Source organism: Cryptomeria japonica, chromosome 11 (assembly GCF_030272615.1).
Source record: "Cryptomeria japonica chromosome 11, Sugi_1.0, whole genome shotgun sequence".
NCBI classification, from domain to species: domain Eukaryota; kingdom Viridiplantae; phylum Streptophyta; class Pinopsida; order Cupressales; family Cupressaceae; genus Cryptomeria; species Cryptomeria japonica.
Window position 1 is genome coordinate 81,163,679 of NC_081415.1, and position 22,265 is coordinate 81,185,943.

Consider the following 22,265-nt stretch of genomic DNA (forward strand, 5'->3'; position numbering starts at 1 on the left):
TGGTGGGTCCTTTCCTAGCACGTCCTTAGATGGGTCTCGGAGGAATAAAGTCGTGGCTAATGTAGTAGCTACTACTCTAATAGTTGCCTCTCAATCTTTCCAAAACCAAGTCTTCACAAAATTGAATGACTCCTATTTGAGTATCATGCAACGGTTGTTGCAAGACAACCTGATCACCCTACCTGAGCCTAAACCTATGTCAGATAGTTGACCCTACCCCCGCTGGTTTGATGGGTCCAAGTATTGTCATTACCATCGTGTGCCTAGTCATGATAGTGAGAGATGTTATTGTCTTCGACACATTGTTGAAGACCACATCGACAGTGGGGCTATCAAAGTTGACACAAGGAAACACAAGTCAAACAAGTTCGTGGATAAAACCAATAGTGACTTGTAGATCTATACCAACCTGTTTCCTTCACACTCGACAAATGTGATTTCTACATTTGATCCGGCCTTGGAGGGTGGTCCATATGTCAACATGGTAATCGTCACCCCTATCGTCTCCCCCCACCCAGAAGGGGAAGGTGTTTGACATTCTTATCTCATTCAAACCGCTCGATGCCCCATATTGTGGAGCACCCACTCCTCTCTATATCCCTTCTCAATTGAATGGTCAAACTGTGATAGATGTGATGGTTGACCCCTCCAATAGAGCCGATGTCATCATAGAAGAGACACTCTTCGTGAATGGATGGCATAGGTCAGTCTATGACGAGTGTCGCACTACCTTGCGAACCCACCATGGATTCTCTATTAGCCCATTGGGCAGCATCAACCTGACGGTCATGGTAGGCCCCAAGGAGGTGTCCTTGGTTTTCACTATCATCCCTGAGTCTGATCTCTTCTGAGTCAGACTCGGGATCCATGACTCGGGATCCCATGGTTGATTGTCATGGAGGTGGTTCCTTCCATGGTTCATAAGTGCTTAAAGTTTCCTCATGAGGGCACAGTGTATGTCGTCCAGGACACTGGCTATCAACCGTTAATTGCCCGTGGGGACTTCTCTCTGGATCACTTCTGGCCTGCCCCAATTGGGCCCATTCTTCCCTGCAGTGACCTTTTATACCATGCATATTATAAATATAAGATGGGGGAGTCAACTTCTACGTTGGCACATCCTACCACACCTTTTCCGCTTCCTGCATCAACTTCTACACCCGAGATCCCCATCTTGGAACGAGTTGTGTCACATGTCCTTCCATCCTAGGGGGCCAAGGCTAAACCCGCTCCTGCACCAAGACTTCCTCGTCCGCCTAGGATCATGCAGACCCCAGTGGTGTCCTCTGATCCTATGACTGCACCTAGTGCAACCAACGGAAAGGCACCTTCAGTGTAGAAGTCCATGGTCCGCGCACCCTTTGAGCTTCCCATCATGGCCAATATCCCTAGGCCATCTCGCTATGCGAAGGGGAAGCACTCATTTTGGGTTCCTTCGTCTCTGCTTGCATCTACATCATAGACCACGTCAACGCCTCATATCCCTCCACCGACTCCTCGATTGAAGCGAGGTCGAGTACCCGTCACTATGGATGTGCTGCCCGTTCAGGATGTCCCTCCTGCCTCATCGGTTATGCCTCCTTCTGTCCCTAAGCCGATCCCGAAGGCCTCTCCTATGGAGCATGATGCTCCTAATTTCTCACAGCCTATGTTTGGTGGTCCCCACCTCTGTTAGAACCAACATGCATGCGAGCGCAAATGCTTTTGATAGGCCCAGGCTTGAGAGCTTGATGCCTCCTTATAGTCCGTTGGTGCATCCTTCAACACTCTTGTTTTGGAGCTTGTTCCTTCGATGGATCCCGCTTCTATGTCAGTTGCAGTTTTGCTTCGTGCTGCTCCAGGGACCTTTGATGACCCTCCCCCTAAGAGGGTGCGGGTCTTCATTGCTCCTTCCTTGGAGCTTCCACTTATCAATTCTCTGTCGGACACTCTGCCCTTGTCCATTCCTTTGGATACGTCACACACGCAGGTGGTCTCCAGCGCATCTTTCGTTTTTCCGCCTGTTTTGCCGCCACTTCACCATCGCAACTTTCCTAAGATCCTTCAACCTGCTACAGTCGATAGGAGGCCTAGCACTCCTATCCCATGTAAACGCAAGTTCGAGTAGGGCCTTGTCCCAAATTTCAGATGTCTTCGGCCAGCACAGGCTTGATCTTCATCCCTTCCTTTGTCTGTCTTTGTGCCTGTTGGTTTGCCTGTTTCTATTTGCATGATCGAGAAGACCTTTCCTCCTGAGTTTTTCATTGCCTCTCTTCCAGAGGTCGACAACCATGTTCTTGTTCCATCTTCTCCAAGTGAGTCACCTGCTTCCTCCCTGGATGCCTACATGTTCTGCTCCTTGGAGGACATTTTGCCCTTGTCTATGATTTTCACACAATCGTTGAAGACGAAGATGTTGTTGTTGCTCCGTCTCTTTCCCTCGCTACTGGTGAGGCACCCGATGCAACCCTTGCAATAGTCCCTCTCTGCACTCGTTCCCCTCTCCCTATGACCTAGATTGGGAGGACGAGGCTCTTCTTGAGGACAATGATCTCTTGCAATACGATCCCCTCCTCGGGGCTGGTTGTTATGACTTTTCTTCTTTATCTCCATCTACTTGCATGTATGTGTGTGCTTGCATTATCTGTTTGTTCCTTCCCGTGGGACCTAGGTCACCCCGTAGGTACTTGGATATGGGAGGTTGACTGTCTTTATCTGTTGTTCTCTCCTGCAGGACCCGAGTTATTTTGTAGGTGCTCGGATACAAGGGATTTTCAGTCGTACACATTCCTCTATTTGTTTACCTCCTATTTGTCGTATCTTGCTTTTCAACATTCGAGGATGATGCAAAGCCTTGGGGGCATTCTTTTCTTTCTTCCATGTTGACTTGAATTTTTATTTTATTTTATCTTTGTTTTCTTGTGCTCTTCTTCAAATCTAAGAAATTTGGCACTATGACGATACACCCATCTCGCAGTGATACTATATGTCTTTTGACACTGCTCTAGGTTCTGATGTCAAACTATTAGATCCCCCTATCTTCTTTCATTGCATCTTTTGATGTTGTGGACATTTATGTGTCACTATCTCTTGGTGGCATTCCACAGAAACATCTCGTTATGTTGACGTGTCACAACTCTTCTTCTCCTTAGAATGACATGTCTTCCATGCATATCATTCTAAAGGGGGGCCATTATATCATCATTTCTTCATTTGTGTCTTTATTTTTTCATGCATTTTCTTTCTCATGTGCGCCTAGGTGGGGGCCAAACCACTTGATCTGTTCCAAAGATCACCTACATGGGGGCTAAACCATCTTTCCAATCTGCATCATGTCTTTCTTGCCTTGGTAGAGGCCAATCTACTATGTTCCAATTCCAATTGCCCTATCACATGACAATTGAGCATGTCGCTACCCATGTCGGCTATTTTCTTTGCCCTATTGCATGGTGATCCAACACCTCGCTACCCATGTCGGCACATCATTCTGCCCTATCATATGGTTATCCATATCGGTGTTCCAATTTGCCCTATCATATGGTTATCCATATTGGCGTCCCAATTTTCCCTGTCATATGGTTATCCATATCGGCATTCAAATTTGCCCTATCGTATGGTCATCCATACCGGCTTATCACACCCTATCACATGGCTCCCGGCATGGCACATCATGCTAACCATATCGACGTATCTTTTACCAATGGCAGCTGCCCTATCTTGTATCTTTTCGTCATCAAGGACTTTCCTCCACGACAAGGCTTGTTCTTGTTGCACTTCGTTCCAATATATTTATCATATCTTATTATCCATCGGGCTAGATTGTAGCTAGCGTGTTGTTGATGTTCCAAGTATCGATTTCCATTCCAAAATTCTAGCATCATATCGTCGGGGGCAACTTTATTTGATCAACGAGCATCTGCTTCCCTCTCGCAATATTTTCTCCTCTTCACCTTTTCTATCTTTCCTACTTTATCTTCGCATCTCTTAATGGATTTATGCTTGCTAAAGTGGGGGAAAAATGTAGAGTCAAAAATATCACCCTCGTCACCTTTAGTGGCAATTGCGACATATGGTGCCTCCCCATGCTGCTTGGAGGAAAGGTCCGCCAACTTGTCCTTTTGTCCACCGAAGAAATCCATGTAAGCTTTCCTAGAGACATTACAAATTCTGCCAGCTTGACAGATTCGTGGAAGCAAGCACAACACAGAGACATCTACGCGACACACTACTGTCTTGCCAACCTGCCAGCCAACAAGCAGTCGTTGCGACGTTATGACCCTCACCAGGAAGGAATCGTAACGCCTCCCTGAGCGGCCACTGACATCCAAACTCGTCCCTTAGCCTATATCCTTGGTTTTGGGACATTTCTAAAGGATCTTTTGGTAGATTGGAGACTTTCTCTTAGAGATTGAAGCTCTTGGAGACACCATCACCATTGTTGCAACATCATCAAGCTACCAAGTTTACCAAGCATACCAACACTTGCCAAGCTCTAGGGGATTAATCTAACTCTATCTTACATTTCCAATATCTTGTTTATTTTCCAATTACCAAATAGCATAGCATTGTCTTTGTATTTTCTCTTACATTCTATTTTATCATTTTCTTCATCATCTTCCTTTCTCGTCGCTTTATGGGTTGTCCATGGAGGTGGAAACACCAAAACGGGGGTCTGACTTAGGCGGACTCCAAAACACAACCCCCAACATTTTCGCTCTTGCATGTGTGTAGGCATAGCTTTGCGAAGAGGGAATTATCTTGTGGGAGGCTTTACAACGTGGACCGATTGTGAGATTTCTTTATTCTCTACTACTTTCCTTATTTTGTTTCATAATCCATGTTTTCATCGTTTTCAGTATCATTTAGTTGTTTCGTAAGTTCCATCAACATGTCCAAGACTTTCTGTCCGGACTCTGCACTCTATTCGTACAGGATGACGATGTGTCGCGCTAGTGTCTTAGTTTCGCGCGCTCGTCCTGTGGACAAAGGCTCTGCAGAGTCGTCCAGAGACATTTCTCGGGTGACTAATGCTCCCTGTATAAATTTGTTATCCCCTGACTCATCTTAGCGCCAATTCACAGAAGTAATAAATTCCCATCATTACAAGGTGACAAATTCCCTCCATTACAAGGTGAATCAATTTGCCCCAAAAACTTCTGGAACTTAAACCACAATTCTGATTTGATAATTAACTGTTAAAGCATAAAACAACACCACAACACACATAACATGAAAAATTTTGACCTGGAAAATCTGGTTAAGGGAAAAACCGTAGTAGGAACCTACCCACAATGACATAATACCCTGTTAGGAGTAAGTGAAATATTACAATGGGGAATGCACATGCATTCAAGCACACTACCTAGAGTTCATTGCTCAAAACAAGAAACCCAAAAAGGCTACAACCTTTAAGGAAGGTTCACTACCTTAGAGGAAGTCTCACTGACTTACAAAAACATTCAGATTACATCCGAAGAATCATGAACCGATGAAATAGCATCTTCACATGCCTAAGTACAATTCTAGTTAAGCTCACTGTCAATTCTGCTCTGTTGCACGTCTTACAAATTTGCACAATATCCCAGCTATTGAATGATTGATACAATATTCACACAGCCATACTATTCTTAATGACTATTACATATATTTATACAAGACATCAACCTATGAAGGACTTCGACTCACCACACACTACATATTACAAAAATATAATCACACATGCTTCACTAATGCATACCGACCAAAACAATGTCGGCTAAGACATAGTATGAACCTAAACAACCACCACAAATATGAAACACCTCCAAAAATTATGCCTCAATCTTTTGCAACATGCTACATCACCGTGAATGTCGCATAACACGAAGAACATCACCGGATTAAAAAAATCTTCAATAACGTGCACAATAATCAATGCGGACCACCAATACGCATAACACACAATCTAGAAACATCTCGCACCGCAACAACTCACATTACAAGAAACATCATCATCTCTCTACCGGAGCTCAAGAACATCAACATAACTAACTGTTAAACTAAAAGATTTGCGTATGGATATCCAAATCATGAACTAATTGAACTGAGGACACACATCAACGTCCAGAATACATCCCACACATCCACAACTAAGGATATTACAATTCCAGAGCACAACAAACGGATTCACCAAAACTGCCAATATTAAACAACTAAATAACCAGCCACAATACTAGATCTCATCATGCGGGCCGCTGAAACTTCTGCTGAATCAACTAGATATAAGTATCTCAAAACCCATTAAACCGCATCAACTCATTTGCAACACATAGGCTCAACCAACTCAACCAATTAGACTGCAATACAAAAACACATATTGACTTCACATATGTTGACATCAATGACAACATATCAAGCAATATCCAACAGGGGACCCATTCTAAAATGGGGCCCCATTATTTAAAATTTAAAAACCAACCCTGCCATGTGCCTCGGGATTTGGGTTGGGTAAGGCCTAGAATGTTCGAACTTGCAAGTACAAAGTTAGACTATGTGGGTAACAAAATACTGACTTTTGGCATATGTTTGATTTCATTTTTTACACATTTATTAGACAAAATTAAAACCCATTATGGATTATGTTGTGTAGATTCCAAATATATATATTTTTAAAAAGTTAATTGTTCTTTCTATTTTTGAATTAGTTTGTACTGGATCTAGCCCATAAACTTGAGATATCAAGTTTTCTTATTTATTTAATAACTTTTTATTTTTTACATTTTCTAAAAAATAAATTATGACGTTAATCTACATAGAATTATTTTCTAAATGAAAAAAGAAAAAGAAAAAATATTTGAGCAATTAATAAGTATAGGTCAAATTATGGTGGTTGTACACAAGGGGTTTCTAAAATATCAATTAGGGCCAATAAAAAATAATTAAAAAATTACAAAAAAATATCCTCATCAATCTTCAATGTCTTATAGATCTTTTTCCAAAAGGGTTTGGAAAAAACTTTTATTTACATCAAAAAGTGGTGCCCATACATGTGCATGGTATGGTCTTGATATAGGCATTTTTAAATAATGGCTTTTAGAAATCCCTTATGTCAATTTTGATTATCTGGGTGTTAAAATAAATTACATGTTAGGAAACTAGACTCCAAGTGCTACTTTTCATATTACTGACTTTTTTTCAAGATTCAATCTCTAAGTGCTTCAAATTTTTAGGTCAAATGTGGTAAAATTTGACAATTAGGGAAACACTGCCAAAAAGTGGACTCAACGTCTTGCACACACCTAGACTTTTGTGATATTGCTTTTGCCGCCATCTTAACAAATCAATTTTGTGCAGAGCATGTGATCACTCATTCCATTCATCACTTCATGCCCTTCTTATCTACATGTCTCCAATCTACCTCAACCCTCTCAGATGCCCTCTTTCTCTGTTCACCTCCTATCCATATTTACAACACCCATCAAGAGGATAATATATCTCTATTTATCCAAAATCGCTCCTTTTCTCTGCATTGGCAATACCATGTTTTTAATCTCATATTCCTTAAGCTTTTGGCTTCATCTCATTTCTTGTTAACAGATATCTCTATGTTCCTATGTTGTTTCTCTCCTTTCACACTTGTAGTGGCATCTATTCTTCTCTGCCCTCTCCTCATGCCATTCTCACTCTTTTCTCCTCACATTATTTCTTTGCATTTTTTTCCCTCCCACATGATTTTTGCTACCCTTCTCTACTACATTTTCTCTCTTACAATTTCTCTTTTCTCCCTTCTTTTTCATAAAATCGAAGGCCTCCTTCATGAGGACAAGAAAACCCAACATATCCTCAAGGACGTTGATAAAGGTTACAGAGTCTTAATAGTTGGGCAAGGTACCCATTCCTTCACATGTTGTCATCTCTCTTGTCCCTCCTAAAGATGATTAAGGCGGAGTGGGGGTTGCCATTTCTCATTAATAGCATGACATGAAGCACCCACACTTGCACCTTACTTCCTTGCCTTTTGTCCCATTGGCTTTGACTATGTTGGATGTGACATGTTCATGTAAAGTATGGACTTATATTTCATGGTTGAGTAGGTGCCTATCATATTATGATACAATCAGTGATTTTATTTTATTTTTGAATTGATGGTGTATTACAAAGTCAAAAAAAAGTACACACAAGACTTTGTTACATCATAGTGATCAAGGTGATCGCATCATTAAAACCCATACAGATACTTCTATCAAAAATATCAACATGTTAGAGACAACATTAGGTTCATCCAGCTATATAGAGACTTTTAATACATCCAGAATAAGAATCAGTGTCAAATGATAGTATTATTAAATTGCAGTAGATATAATAAATACTCGTATTCTTGTTCTTCTACATTGTCTTCATTCTAGTCCTCAACTATTCCCTCACCCTGTGGCTCCTCATCATTATCTTCAACTTCTTCCACTCCTTGATCAGTTGCCTTTTTCTTTCCTTTGTCCTTTGGCACATATATGTTGGCTTCATATGTGCCATATGGCTGTCCTAGTGGAGGAGACGTTTGTCCCATTCAGAGCAGTCAAAAGTTTTGATGGGTCATCCCCATCATCCTTGCTTCATCATCTCTTCTTTTTTGGAGCCGGTGTTCTTTGGAATACTTGTTTTCAAAGTCTTTGTATTCATTCTGAAACTTGTTATCAATATTTCTAAGATCCACTAGTCAAACCTATGCATCTTGGATGTCCTCTTTATGGATGGAAGAGGTGCCTCGATCCATTATCTTCATAAAATTGTCCTTGGACAACTCGAGGGTGAATGTAACTTGTTCCATGATAGAAAAAATTATGAGTCTATAAATAGACTTAGTAAAAATCCTTTGCTTGCCTTCAAATACATATTCATTCCTTTTTCTCCAAGAGAACCAAAGAATTTCAATAGATAAAACAAGTCAAAACTGGATAGCCTTTTTGCATAGACCATTGATATTATCAACAAACAAGAATCTTGGACCAATAAGTTTTATTAGTAACATTCAAATCAGCAATATTACCCATGAAAAGAGACCACACATGAACAACATATTTACATTGGAAAAACAGATGGAGACAAGTTTCCATCGAGCCACAGAAAGAACAGTTCATAGGGTTTCTATAAAAGAGCAATTTTTGAAGCAGTATTTACAACCTAACACTATTTTTTGGGTTCAATTTCGTTAGACCAAATGACACTTAAAAAATTTGAGCCACTTTGTACTATTTATACTAAGGTTCCAAGTTTTGTTAACATGGTCATAGACCCTCGGGTGAAGATGTTTGGGTCTGATTCTAAAGGTAAGTCCCATCCCCCTTTGAAAAAAGTTAAACTTGATAAATCTGTGAATACCAATCCCCCAGGGGGCAAGGGTTAAAAAGGTCAAAAGAAAATTGTGGTATCTTCCTCTTCCACTTCGGTTGGAAATGACTCCCTTACTTCCAATGGCACCAAAGCTAATCCTGAGGATTCTATGAGGAAGAAAAAAGATAGCAAGGAGCCGAACAACCATAATCTTCAAACCCCTCCTTCCCCACCCCATGATTCTGGTAATGTGGGTGTGGTGGTTCATGAGGACCTTCACCCAAAATGCGCAGAGCTTAGTGATAAAAAGGAATATTATGAGAATGTATTGGATATGGCTTGAGAGCATGCAATTGACACGTTCAACATGTTTAAATGGTTGTTTCATGAATTAAAGGAGGTTAGACTCAATCAGAGAGCTCTAGGTAGTAAAATGGAGGTCATCCCTGTTGGGAATGATCAAAGTAATCAGATGGATGTGGGGCAATGGACAGCTGAGGAGAAGAGGTCAATGTTGGAATGCATTAAAAGTATAGGTGAAGGGGTTGATCAGATAAAGAAAAAGTTTGAAGACCGCATCTCAAATGTTGAAGAGGGATACAATAAGACCCAAGCTATGCTTAACACTATCACGTCGAACAACCACAAGATTGTGAAGCATACTGCTGATGTTATGGTTGTTATGGTGCATAGTTGGAAGCAACAGGAAAGGGTTATTGTCACCATTGGAGATGAAATTGATGTGACTCAGGTTGAAAAAGGATCCAACAAAAGGACCCATGGCAACATAAAGAAGAAGGCAGTCATTCAAAAGGTGAACTACAAAGAAATAAAAGTTGCTGCTGAAAATATGAGTGTCCTTGAGGCTGAGTTGGTTGAGACCCTCAAGAACTTCATGTAATTGTGTCTGTGTTTCTGTTGTCTGTGGTTGTTGTTGTCTTTGTTTTGTTGGTTTTGTGTTTTACTCTCTTTGTTGGTTTTTGCTGCTCATCTGGTCTTTTGCTATCTCTATGGTTGTCGTTTGTAATGTCTTTCTTTTGCAACCTGTTTTGTTTTGGATTTATGTTAGTCTTTGATTCTAATTCTCTTAGAATCTTTTTGTAAAGGGTTTCGAGGCCCCTTCAAAACCTGTTTTTGCTTTAATCCAAAACATGGTCACAGACCCCATTTCTTTCATATTTACAAGAGGTGTTCCATCTTTCCATTTAAATTGTATTAGATCGTCACTATTTTCAATTGCGATAGGCTGATCTAGTTTGTTTATAAGCTTGACCATCAAATTGTAGGACCTTTTATTTTTAACTTCAAGATTGTATTTAGTTTTGAGGCAATCCTAGCTCTTAACATCATTATGGAACAAGTTATTCAACTGGGTTATACCTTTTTTGGTTCCACTTATGGCTAAAATAGCTTAGCATTTGAGCCAAAAAATTACCATTGTAGTCTCTGTTCCACCAAAGAGATCTAAAACTGTAATTTTTTTATTCATTAGCATTGATAGCCATGGTACCTTGAATTTCCCCTCTGTGCAACTCCTAGGCCCTCCAAATGCTTCTAAACACATGAGATAATGAAGGTGAAACACTAAAGGAGCCAAAAAGAAAGTCATGCCAATGAAGATTCTTCCATTTTTAAGCTCTCCTAAGGGTAGCATTTTGAATGTTATATCTGATAAACATTTTCCAATGTTCAAATCCTTCTAAAGCTTTGACAATCCAGTTAGTAGCCAAGGCAATGCATTGTTTTTTCAATCTTTCAGCCCTAGGCCCCTTGAATCCTTACTAAGGCAACACCATTCCCACTTAACAACATACCATTTTTTGGCACCTCTACCATCTAACCAAAGAAACTGCTTGATAATTTTTTGGATTTTGTCTACTTGGTAACTTGCAAAAAACCAGACAAAGGAATATTACAAAGTGTAGAATGACAAGATGTTTTATAGGAAATGTACCTTACCACCCAGAGATAGGAAGTTACTATTCTAGTTATTAAGCTTTCTCTCTACCTTGGGGTACATCCATTCTCACTTCTTGTGAATTTAAAATTAAAAACCCTATATTTGGCTTTTAATTCCTCACAATTGAGGTTTATTTCATGTTGATTGCACTATTTAGGGGCAAAGGCTTGCTATCTATGCACTAGCTAACTTTGTATGCAAAGCCTCACGTATCTGGTATGCCCTAGATTATCTCCCTCCTAGAAGGCTAGTAGAAAATGTTAGCAGGTTTAAGAAATAACACTAGGCGGCTAGAAGTATTAGATATTCTGGTGTATGTAAAATTAACATAACCGAGAAACTACTCATAGCTACTATGACTGAATATAGCTACTATTGGTAAAATGCCTTTTGATTATACTATACTAAACAGAAAGGACATTCTATATGACAACATCAAAAAAGGGATTATATCTGACAGAATTTACCATCTAAATACAAAATAGTTTGCTACCAACACAAGCTACATGAATTTAATGTGTTCGGCAGTTTGATTATATTACACATGCACCATATCTTGCAGTGAACTTCCAAAAGGAAACAAGAATAGTGAAAAATGGTTTAAAAAATAAAAGAACTTAATTTGGATAAATCTCATGAGAAAATATAGAGTTTATATACATAAACTGTTAATGATCACATATTTATCAGCTATTGGAGCACTGTCCTGCAAATAAATTCATCAAGCAAGATTTCGATTCTGTTCCTTGATACTATTGCATTCCCAATGGTGAATGCCTTAATAAAATCCTGGAAGTCTGCACATGTGAAGAAATATATAAAGTTATTTCAATTGATAGCAATATAGAAAGAAAAAAAAAATTCTAAGTTGACGAAATAGAAAAGTCATGAAGATACAAAATACTAAAGTTTTATCGGTAGAATCCACAGACCAGATTGAAGTATTCTCTTTGGTTTCAATCTTAAGGCATGTGTACTGAAAAAATGGACTAGACTGTTAATATTGTCAACATTCTCTCCAGCAATGACAAGCTCCCTCTGCAACATTTTATTACAGATCTTTAGCCCGTGGGTTTACCATGGAATGCCTGCAACTAATCCTCAACATGTTTCATGACAGATGAAAAGGAGGGAACTTATGTTGTACCTTGAATTTTTGCAGATTGTCATAGTATCCAGTAACAATCACCATAAAGAATAGTTTCTGGGTTTCTGCTTTAACACAAGCCATTCTGTAAGAGGTTTTGAAGGCTTTCTTTCTCTCCTTGAAATGTTCACCAAAATATTTCTAAATAATTCAAACATTATAAAATGTGATTCTACAATACTAAAGTGCAACCATACAAAGCCACTTTCTACATATGCTTTCTATGCTTTGCCTACATTACTGCTACAGTAGAAAAATTAAGTGCAAACAAGGGGTGTAATCAAACTTGATTTAACCATCAAATTTAATATACATGGATTTTCACTTCTAACACACTTTTATATCCAACTGAGGATATATATGCTGAAGTGGGATTTGATGAGCCCCTAAGAGCAAGTTATCACTTGTCTTGCTATTTCATTTATTTTTTGAGCAAGAAGGCATTCATAACAAAGTTTGGTTTGGACAGGGAGGTTCTCTGTCTAATGTATTTTTACCATGTATCCTATTGTTAGTTAGAGTTAGTGATTCAAACTTCATGGAGTGAGAAGACAGCAAGAAGATTGGAATTCTAATTTAAGACCTGTGTACATTTAATTCATCTCTACAATGGCATATTTCCATGAGTGGTGCTTAAATGAATTTTCCTCATATAGGTGGGTAATAATCACAAGGTAAGGGATCCTCATAAGTGTTGGCGAAACTCACAATGTAAGAGATCCAAATACATGTTGATAATAATAACAAGGGGGCCCCACAAAGCACACTAGAAACCTTTTAGCATTAGTTCAACTACGGGAGGAACACTGATAATTAGAAATGCACCACTTTGGACTTGAAACCCCTTTCAAATTGTCACATCCCCCATGGGAGCAAGCTTGCACATGGGGTATTCAGGACAAAAACAATTTTAAAAAATAAAAAAATGTAGGAGGATGGGAAGGAATGACATTCTGCAAACCCATTAAAGTGGTTATGGGCACCTGAAGAAGGAAAAATTGAGGTCCATTCACCAGTCGTTATGAGGAATGGCATCCCTGTCTCCTCATTATAATGTGCAGGAAAGGAGAAAGTTACTGCACTCAGCTGTCTCTGTGTCTCCCCATTATAATATGTAGGAAAGGAGAAAGTTACTCCCCTCAGCTGTCTCTGTAGCCTTCTTTATCTCATCTGCAGTTAGTGCAAGGATATGCAGTATGCACAAACCAATTTGTTGAAACAGCTTTAGAAAATTTCAAGCGAATGCAATTGGCAAGTTTAAAGCCAAACTTCACAACCTTTGTAGACATATTCCTTGCTTGCGCCAGAATGAGAGCTTTAAAACAGGCCACGGACATCCATCAAAGCTTAAAGCATGGAGGAATTTCATTAGACAAGGGGATCCATGGAGGAGAGAAGTGTTGCTTGCATTAGCACGAATGGTACGTCCGGTGGGGAAGAGCAATTTAGGGCAAAGGGAAGAGGGATGGAGCTGGACAGCTCTAGCTTCAATTCTGCCTTTCCCAGTTCAATTATGTTCTGATGGATTTCTATGCCCCATGATTCACCCATTGCAAAGCCTCTTGCCCTATAGTTAGACAGTGATAACGGATGGTGCTAAATGTGTAGACAACATTTCAACAAAAAGCTCAAAAAAATGCAGTCTCAATGTGAAAGGTTCAGTAAAGGAGGTATTTTAGAAGAGCAACAGTGCATCCAAGTTAACAATGGAGGTGATGTCAAAGGGCAAACATGAGGAGACGATAATATTATGCAAGTAGCTCTCAAGCAACCTGATGACAATATGTAAAATGCCTTAGTGGTTGGCAAAGCCTCTTTGCAAGCACCCGATATGTACATATGAGAAACTTCCTATCACCATAGCAATGCACTTCGTCCAAATTCTCTGTGAGCTTGGTAGGTACAATATTTTCTTTGGCTTGTAAATATTGTGTCATGTGATGAACTGAACTTGGACAACATTATAAGTGGATAGCAATAAATGCTAAAAATGTATGTTTTAGAATAATAGATTACATGTTGAATGCGTCATGATATTTATAAGGGAATATTTAGGTAAATTCAGTGGAAAGATATGTAATCATAAATTGTTTTGTTGTCACAATATTAATTATTTAATTAAAAAGTACACCCAATTTGTAGTAAGATACTTCTAAAGGGGCCACAATATTTATGTTTTTCTTTCTGGCTACCTCCGTTAGGCTCATTGGTAATCTATTATCAGTTCACATTCTTGATTAGTTAACTATTTATTAGATTCACTAAAGAATGATATTTTGTTTTTAGGTAGGAACTGTATAGGAAATCCATTTCATGTTGGGTAAGATATCATCATTTACTATAAGGGGATATACACACCCACACACATTAGTTTGTTGCATGTTTATTTGAGTCAGTGGTGAGAATGTCATTATGACATCAAAATATATGGGTTATAATTCCTCAGTATTCATAATATGTTGAATTATCTTGGGATATTTGTAGTATAAATTGATATGTGTTGAAACCAAGTGGATTCCTATTAAAGGGCGAGTGTAAGAATGCTCAATAAAAATGTATTTTATAAATAGACCTAGAATTGTTTTTTTCTATTGTAATGTCCCCAAATTATAAGTACCCAAATCTTGCCCTAATTGAGGTAGAGTAGGGTTTAGAGATACCTGTTACTATGATTGAAACCTTGTAGGTAAGTTAGGAAATACACAAAATCATAATTTATTAAATAGATCTATTAATTAGAAATCACCAATCATACATATATAAAGCATAGTCCTAATTACAAGATTACATTATGCTTGAGAGAATTCAATCATAGAAGGGCATAGGATAGGATGACTAAGAGGGGTGCCCAAGGGCAGACCTTAAGCCCCTTGGCCTCATGTGGCCTTTGCCATCCAAATGAGGTGGAATACCTAGTGAGGTATCCTATCACCGTTTTCCTCAACTTTGCCACCATTATCCTATTCCTTATGATTAATGCATCTATTTACCAAGATAAAGAGTATGAGGGCTCTTTACGATAGGGTGCCCAAGAAGTCCATCCTTATAGACCCAAAGGCAGCACCCTCTGGCATCATGGGACTCCCCGGTCTTATACCATGAGGTGGTGTGCCTAGAAGATGACCCCAACACCGTTCCCCTACTTGCAATCCCTCAATTCCTCTACCATGGCTGACTTTAATAATCATTCAGAACATGTAAAGAATTCCAGTATTATGCATGTATTCTACATATAATAAACAGACATAAACCACAGCATATCATGAAACAGTAATGAGCAGATACAATTAATATTCACTACACTATGTTGAGCAGTCTAAACAGCAATGCATCATTAATGACAGTATGCAGATATATATATATATATATTCACTATGTCATATATAGAGTACTTGTACCCCACATACAGTATTGGATTGAAATGCTGTGTATTTCAATATATTATGTAAAGCCAAATCTGATTCATTCGATCCATTTCCTTGCCCCCTTTTAAGATATGGAAATCGCTACAGAAACTCCTCTTGCACACTTTCCTTATTTATTTTATATTATCATGTTTCTATATGAAAGGAGGTACGACTTCTTACCAAAGGTGATGTCTCTTTGTTAATGATATCTTCCGTGAATGCTTGATTATTTCCTTATTAATCACTGCCTTTAACTCCTGACTTTAGACAATAATTAATCAATACTTAAATCACTGTCTTGATCAATGTTTATTAAAACTATGGTGTGCAACTTGCTTTGAAGAACATGGAATACAAAGCCATTGATGATAGTGAAAGGAGTATTCTTGGAAGATCCTAGAACGAAAGAACTCAGCCAATTTATCGTGCCCATTTTGCTTATAACCCTTGTCTTATTTTCTTTAACAAGTGCACCCTTTCTTTGTCTTGATCGCAGCCCTTAATTATCATTTTTTCTTCCAAACAGATTACACCATATCATGGTTAAGTTGCTTCATCAACTTATTAACTAATCTTCATCATACCTTCTTGATCATTCAGCTACATGGATGCTGTGTATACACCTGCCTTGTGGGGTCAGAACACTGTCCGGGTTCGATTTAAGTTAAGAAAATTGTTAAGTCTTGAAACAAGACAATTTCCTCTTATTAGAGATGGTGCGAGTATAGGTGTCATGGTGGAGACATGACATCTATCTATCCTAACCATGTCATATTTGCAATTTGCATAATAAAAAGCTAATCCTTCAAGGTTAAATTATTTTATTCCCTCGGTGCTTGGAATTATTATAGACAAAAGTGTAAGATGATTCATATTCTTACATTTTAAATGGAATAATGTGACATAGGGTTTAGTTTGAAACTAAACTGTGTACTAATCTCCTTATACTGTGTATGAAGAATAAGACTTAATATGAGCTTTGTGTAACACGCACTCCTGATTTTTTTTTGAAATTTTTTGCCAACAACTTAGCAACAATTAACATGCAATATGATAGGTCGTGCTGTACCAACTGATATTTCATTTAAATCAAGAAAATGCTGATTACATCAACTCTGTATTGGAAAATATAATTTTTTTAAGAATGCAACCTGTTGATGTGTATTTTATGGCACTTCAGACACAGAATAAAGTACTGAATACTCATCTCTTGAACAAAATCTTCTCAAATGCTGAATGGTAGGATCACTTGAGATGACTCCAAGGTCTTGACGTGTGGATAGCTTCAATGGTTGATGTGATTGCCGCTCTTCCAAGGGGACTTACGTAGTTGTTCTTTAGGAGATGAATCGATTTCCTTTGTGATGGTTGATCAAATGCAATGATCAACCATCCTTTACAAGCATTGCAAGGATACATCTCTTGGCAAATAAGGCGGACTTGTTTTGTTTTATTTAATTTTTGCATTTTGATTTCCCATGTACAAGGCTGACTTGTCATTTGCTTCTAAATTTTTGAATTAAAATGTCTATTAGCGTGTGTGTGGGCCCTCCTTACTTTAGCCCTAAGCACATCTTCTTCCCATGTCATGGATTTTAGGGGTCATTGGCAATAACCTTAAATGGGCATGCTTTTGGGCCCCAACTAGAAGTAACATCAAGAAGGTCATGGTTTTGGGGTGTCACTAGCAATAACCATAAGATGGTTGTTCTTTTTAGGTGTCGTTGACAAAGACAATAAGGTGGTCGTGGTTCTTGACCTCTACTGGAAGTGACAACTTCCCCAATCATTTTTATCTCTTCTTCGTTCTTTATCACTTGCTTGTTTAAACATTGCAAACGTTCTCGTCTCTAGCGGCACAATAATCTCTTCATGTCCTTGGGCCACGTTTTTGAGTGCCAAGTAGAAGTGGGCTAAAGCTGGTCATGCATTTTGCTAGCAACTGGAAATGTTCATCAGCTGGTCATGGTTTTTGAGGGTAAGTGGAAATAATCTCAAGGAAGTTGGACTTTTGGAGGGTCACTGGAAGCGACTCCAAGACATCAGCATAACTTGTTCGATGAATTATTCATGGCATTTCCACTCTTGCTTGGCAGACTTTACCAATCTCAAGCAATATTATCCTTCAAATTATTAAGCATTCATCTTGTAATATCCCCTGCTGTTATATGACTGAAAGTGTAGGGAATATTAAAAAACAATTGTCTAACAACCTGTTGTTCTAGTTTCAGACTGTATAACCTGCATGTTATGTGTTTTTGGACAGCTGTATAATCTTGCGTGTTATGCATTTTTAACATGATGACTGATATAAAACTTCAGACTTACTTTAAGAGTATTAACTTCAATTGGCAATGATATTATGGCTTGCAAAAGCTACTAAATCTTCAAGACAACCTCCTAGGATGAATATGCAACTGTTTTTGTGATGTCCCCTTCTAGTTGACATCTGTCAGTTGAGTAGATTAGCCTATCACTGACCCTCATCGGCTGATGAGGTTGGTTAAAGGGTCCTTCAAAGTTTGTTCTTCATCTTCAAAGTAAGCACTCCAGGACTGGCTTTCATTTGGGGTCTCCAGGACTCCAGTTGAGATACTTTCTATTTTTAGCAATCCTGCTATTTATAGCCAATGAGTTCAGCAAGGGTAGAGTATGGTTTGGCAGTCTCCAGTTCTGATGGCAGACAATTCTGATGGATACTTAGAGAGATTAATATTTAATTACTTTAATTAAATATTAAATGGCGAACTTTAATGTTTTAATGTTTTAAAAGTCACTTTAAGTTATAACTTAAGTGAGGGTCTATTTCTCATCAGATGGGGCCAACTTCTATATTAAATTGAAAGTGATTTATTTTTTATATTTTAATAATCAAAAATAAATAACAAAAGTTAAGAATTTCATTTAATGCCAAAATCGTACCTTTCTTGAAAATCGCGCCAAACCCTAAGAGGAGATAAAAAGAAGATTTTTGGTCTTCTTTTCATTATGCTAAGTTTTGATAATTTGATTTGTAGCTCTAGGAGGAGTTTTGGCCAAGGGTTTCAGCAGAAGATTCTTCTGTAGTGATCAGAGGTATCAGTACAAGAAAACGTGGGATTCTTGTGCAACAGCATCAGAAGTTGTGAAATATCAGCTGATCTTGTTCTTCCAGTTGGTTTCATTCAGGAGCCAAGTTTGTGCTTATTAATCAGAGAGGCACCGTCTTTTCTCCAATATTAGGCTGCGGCAGCAAAAGGGAAACAGAGGCATCCATGGGAGATTTCTATTAGTGGTTGTACGGCTGCCTGGGAAGTAGCGCCAAACACCAGAGGGGCTACGATTTTCATATTGGAGGAAGGGACGCCTTGCTTATGTCTCTCCATCGGGCTAACATGCAAGTGTTTCGGGTCAATTGGGAGTAAAGTATAGCTTGCTGTCATAAAAACTGTGTATGACCAGCAATAAGGAAATAAGGGTTTTAACAGAATGTCCTGGTATTTATCAGTTCTTCTCTAGCTTTGTTTGTTTATGTATTGAATATTAATAAATGATGAACAGATGTAATAAGGGTTTGATTAGTATTGTTGAGTTATAAATTGATTTCCAGCCAATACCCATACTTGCCTTTTTTGTGCTTAAGATTGTCAAAATTATATTTGCTGTTACAAATTTGCAAATAACACACTTGAAACGCAACAGGTTCAGTTAAACGTCAGTTATCTCAGTTGAGGGTCTTTTAAGGTTCTTACAGTTTTTGTGTTTTTCTGATGCAAATACATGAATCTAATGTGAGAAATGCACACCTGCAGTAGACTAAAGAGTTGGCATGCAACTAGAAGATTGAAGCAACTATATGCAACCTTATTCGTCCTTATTATTCAAGATAATAGACTGATTACCAAATGTCAAAACAATGGCCAAGACTCTTAGCTTACAAATCAAGTATGACTCAGAATTTCTGAGTACTAATGGCAGCCATTAACTTATGCATACATAACTGAAAACTTAATGAGAACAATGCCAAGAGAACCTAGAATGAAGCGCCTAGGTATGTGAATGAAGAAGCAAGCAATATCACTCCACTTTGAGCTCTCCTCTTGTCAAATCGACCCCTTTTGCAAATTCGCCCCTGTTTTGATGTTGATGGCAATAATAAAGAAATAACAGCTCCAACGGCTCCTTTCAAGCATCAAATATCAAGAATGTCCTCCTCCAAGGTGGGTGCTCCAATCTAGGAGTGATTTGATGCACTTTTGTGAAGATGTGAACAAAATCGTGGGATATGACCAGTTTGGTCGAACTTGTATCAAACCTGATATATGATTGAATCCGTCCCAATTTCACCTCCAAATGCTTTCTTAGGAATCGCCTATCCCTTCTTATGGTGTAGATGCAAGCATGGCTATTAATTCACCCAAGAGATAAAGTCTTCTCCAAAATTGTCCACCATGAATGCTGATACGGAACCTCAATAAACTTTGTATGAAGGACTGAGGTATCTTTCACTCTCAATTGCAACCCTTTGGAGGATCTCTCAGCAACTCAGTTATGCAAATCAAAGGAAGGTATCATTCCCAATGACCAATAATCTGCAGAAACCCTTGGCTCCACAATTCTTAACACAAGAAAAGATGTCAAATAACTGATGCTTGCCTCCTCCTAGAAGAAATAAAATAAGGTTTAATTGAACTTCTAGAAGATTCCCCTTAAAATAATAATATTATTTAAGTGACAATTATTTAATTTGCACTTTAGATAATTAAAATATCATTATGAATACAAAGTGCAACACAAATGACATCATACATGAGAATTCATTATCTCACACAAAATCATATAAAATTAAAATGTGAAGCCATAAGGAACTACCCAAGCGCCCCTCTTATCAACTCTTTGGCCTATGAGGGTCAAGAAATAGGCCAAACCCCTCTGCAGACTGATCCTCATGAAAATTGGGACATTACAATCCGCCCTCCCTGAAATTGCTTGTCCCCAAGCAATCTCAACTACAAAGAAAAAACTCTACTCCACCTGGATCCCAAGGGAAGATATGTGTAATGTCCCTACTATCACCAAAGAGCTCCTGTAACACCACCACTAATACCACCAACTGAATCTGTTGCATCAACTCAATAGCTGATGTGAACCACGCCAAAGAAAGATGTGCAATGGGAACCCAAGTAAGACAGCCATCGATCAATGATGAATCTAAGAAGATGAAATCACCAACCAACAAGTAGATAGCTGCCATATCATATGAAATATTTTACAAATTCAAAGATGGATACAACTCTTGAGTGGCTGATCCATTATGAGTGTCATCACAAAAATTATCTTCACGCTCAAAAGAATATTCAACCTCAACAAAATTTTCAGAATTAGACAAACTTTGCCTATCATTTTCTATGGAGTGTTGAATGTCATGAATGTGTTGAAGATGGAGCTTGGTTTGTTGAACCAGCAACTTGGCTTGCTTTGCCCTTTCTAGCCATCCATCAATCAATCTTTGGGACAGCTCCATATCAGCTGCTCCAAAGTGCCTGAAACTTATCCTGAAATGAGATGCAATATCAAAATTTACATGTTCTCTATTTGCATCATGTGTACCAACCATAGTAACACTTATGTCACTTCCTTTTCCATAATTAAAGGTTGCCATATCATGAGAAAGTGAAGACATACCGCTGCTGTTCATGCACAGAAAATAGAGACTGGTTTCAACTTGTTTGTCCTTGCCTTTGAATTCCTCATGTGACCATGTGGTTACCTCATGTTGATGTAAAGAAGTATGACTGCTGTTATCAAAATCAAAATAGCTGTCATACCATTGTGTAGTGTCTTCAACCTTTTCAAGCACCTCTTCAATGCAAGCTTCATGCCCCACACTTGTAGACTCAACTTCACAAATTTTTTCATGTGTGAGGACTGCAATCTCATGAGAAATATGGAACATAATGTTGTTGTCCTCAAACAAATTAGTGATGATATCCCGCCATTGCAAAGTGTTACCTAATTCTTGAGTGCCATCTAGAGATAATTCCAAGGTATCATCATTCTCATGATGAAGTGAAGAAATGTGTCTGTTGTCATCAGTATACCTGTCATATTCTTCAAGTTTCACAAGTGCATTTCTATTGGAATTTTCACCCTCAACACTTGCACTTTGTGAACCAATACTTGGAATCTTGTCTTCACAAGTTCTCCCACGTATAAGGGCAGCAATCTCATAAGAATGAGGAGGAATATCACTGTCCCAATTCAGATCTTTGGAATCTTCTTTTTCATTGTAGTCATCAATTACTATCAAGTCTTGATTTGTCTCATCTTCTTCTCTAGGAGTAGCTGCTACAAGGGACTAATTTTCAGGATTATGAGAGGAGTGACCATGCCCACTCAAAAGTATACAAAGGTCAGCAATCTCTCTATCTTGATCTTTTACCAATTGGACAGCCCTATCCCTATCTCTAATCATTTGTAGATAGTC

General features: G+C 38.5%; 1 protein-coding gene across 3 annotated transcripts in view; it reads right to left on the reverse strand.

Moving 5' to 3' along the window:
* Window positions 1–11,844: 11,844 nt before the first annotated feature.
* The window catches only part of LOC131079339 (uncharacterized), an 87,424-nt gene continuing 77,003 nt past the window's right edge, over window positions 11,845–22,265 (reverse strand). For 2 of the 3 annotated variants that reach the window (XM_058017252.2, XM_058017251.2), the window contains 3 exons: window positions 12,393–12,457; window positions 12,178–12,283; window positions 11,845–12,042 (listed from right to left, as the gene is read on the reverse strand). In XM_058017252.2, coding sequence (XP_057873235.2) covers window positions 11,936–12,042; window positions 12,178–12,283; window positions 12,393–12,457 — 278 coding nt within the window. In that variant the 3' untranslated portion in view covers window positions 11,845–11,935. The remainder of the gene's footprint in view (window positions 12,043–12,177; window positions 12,284–12,392; window positions 12,458–22,265) is intronic. The other variant, XM_058017253.2, reaches the window with a different exon arrangement.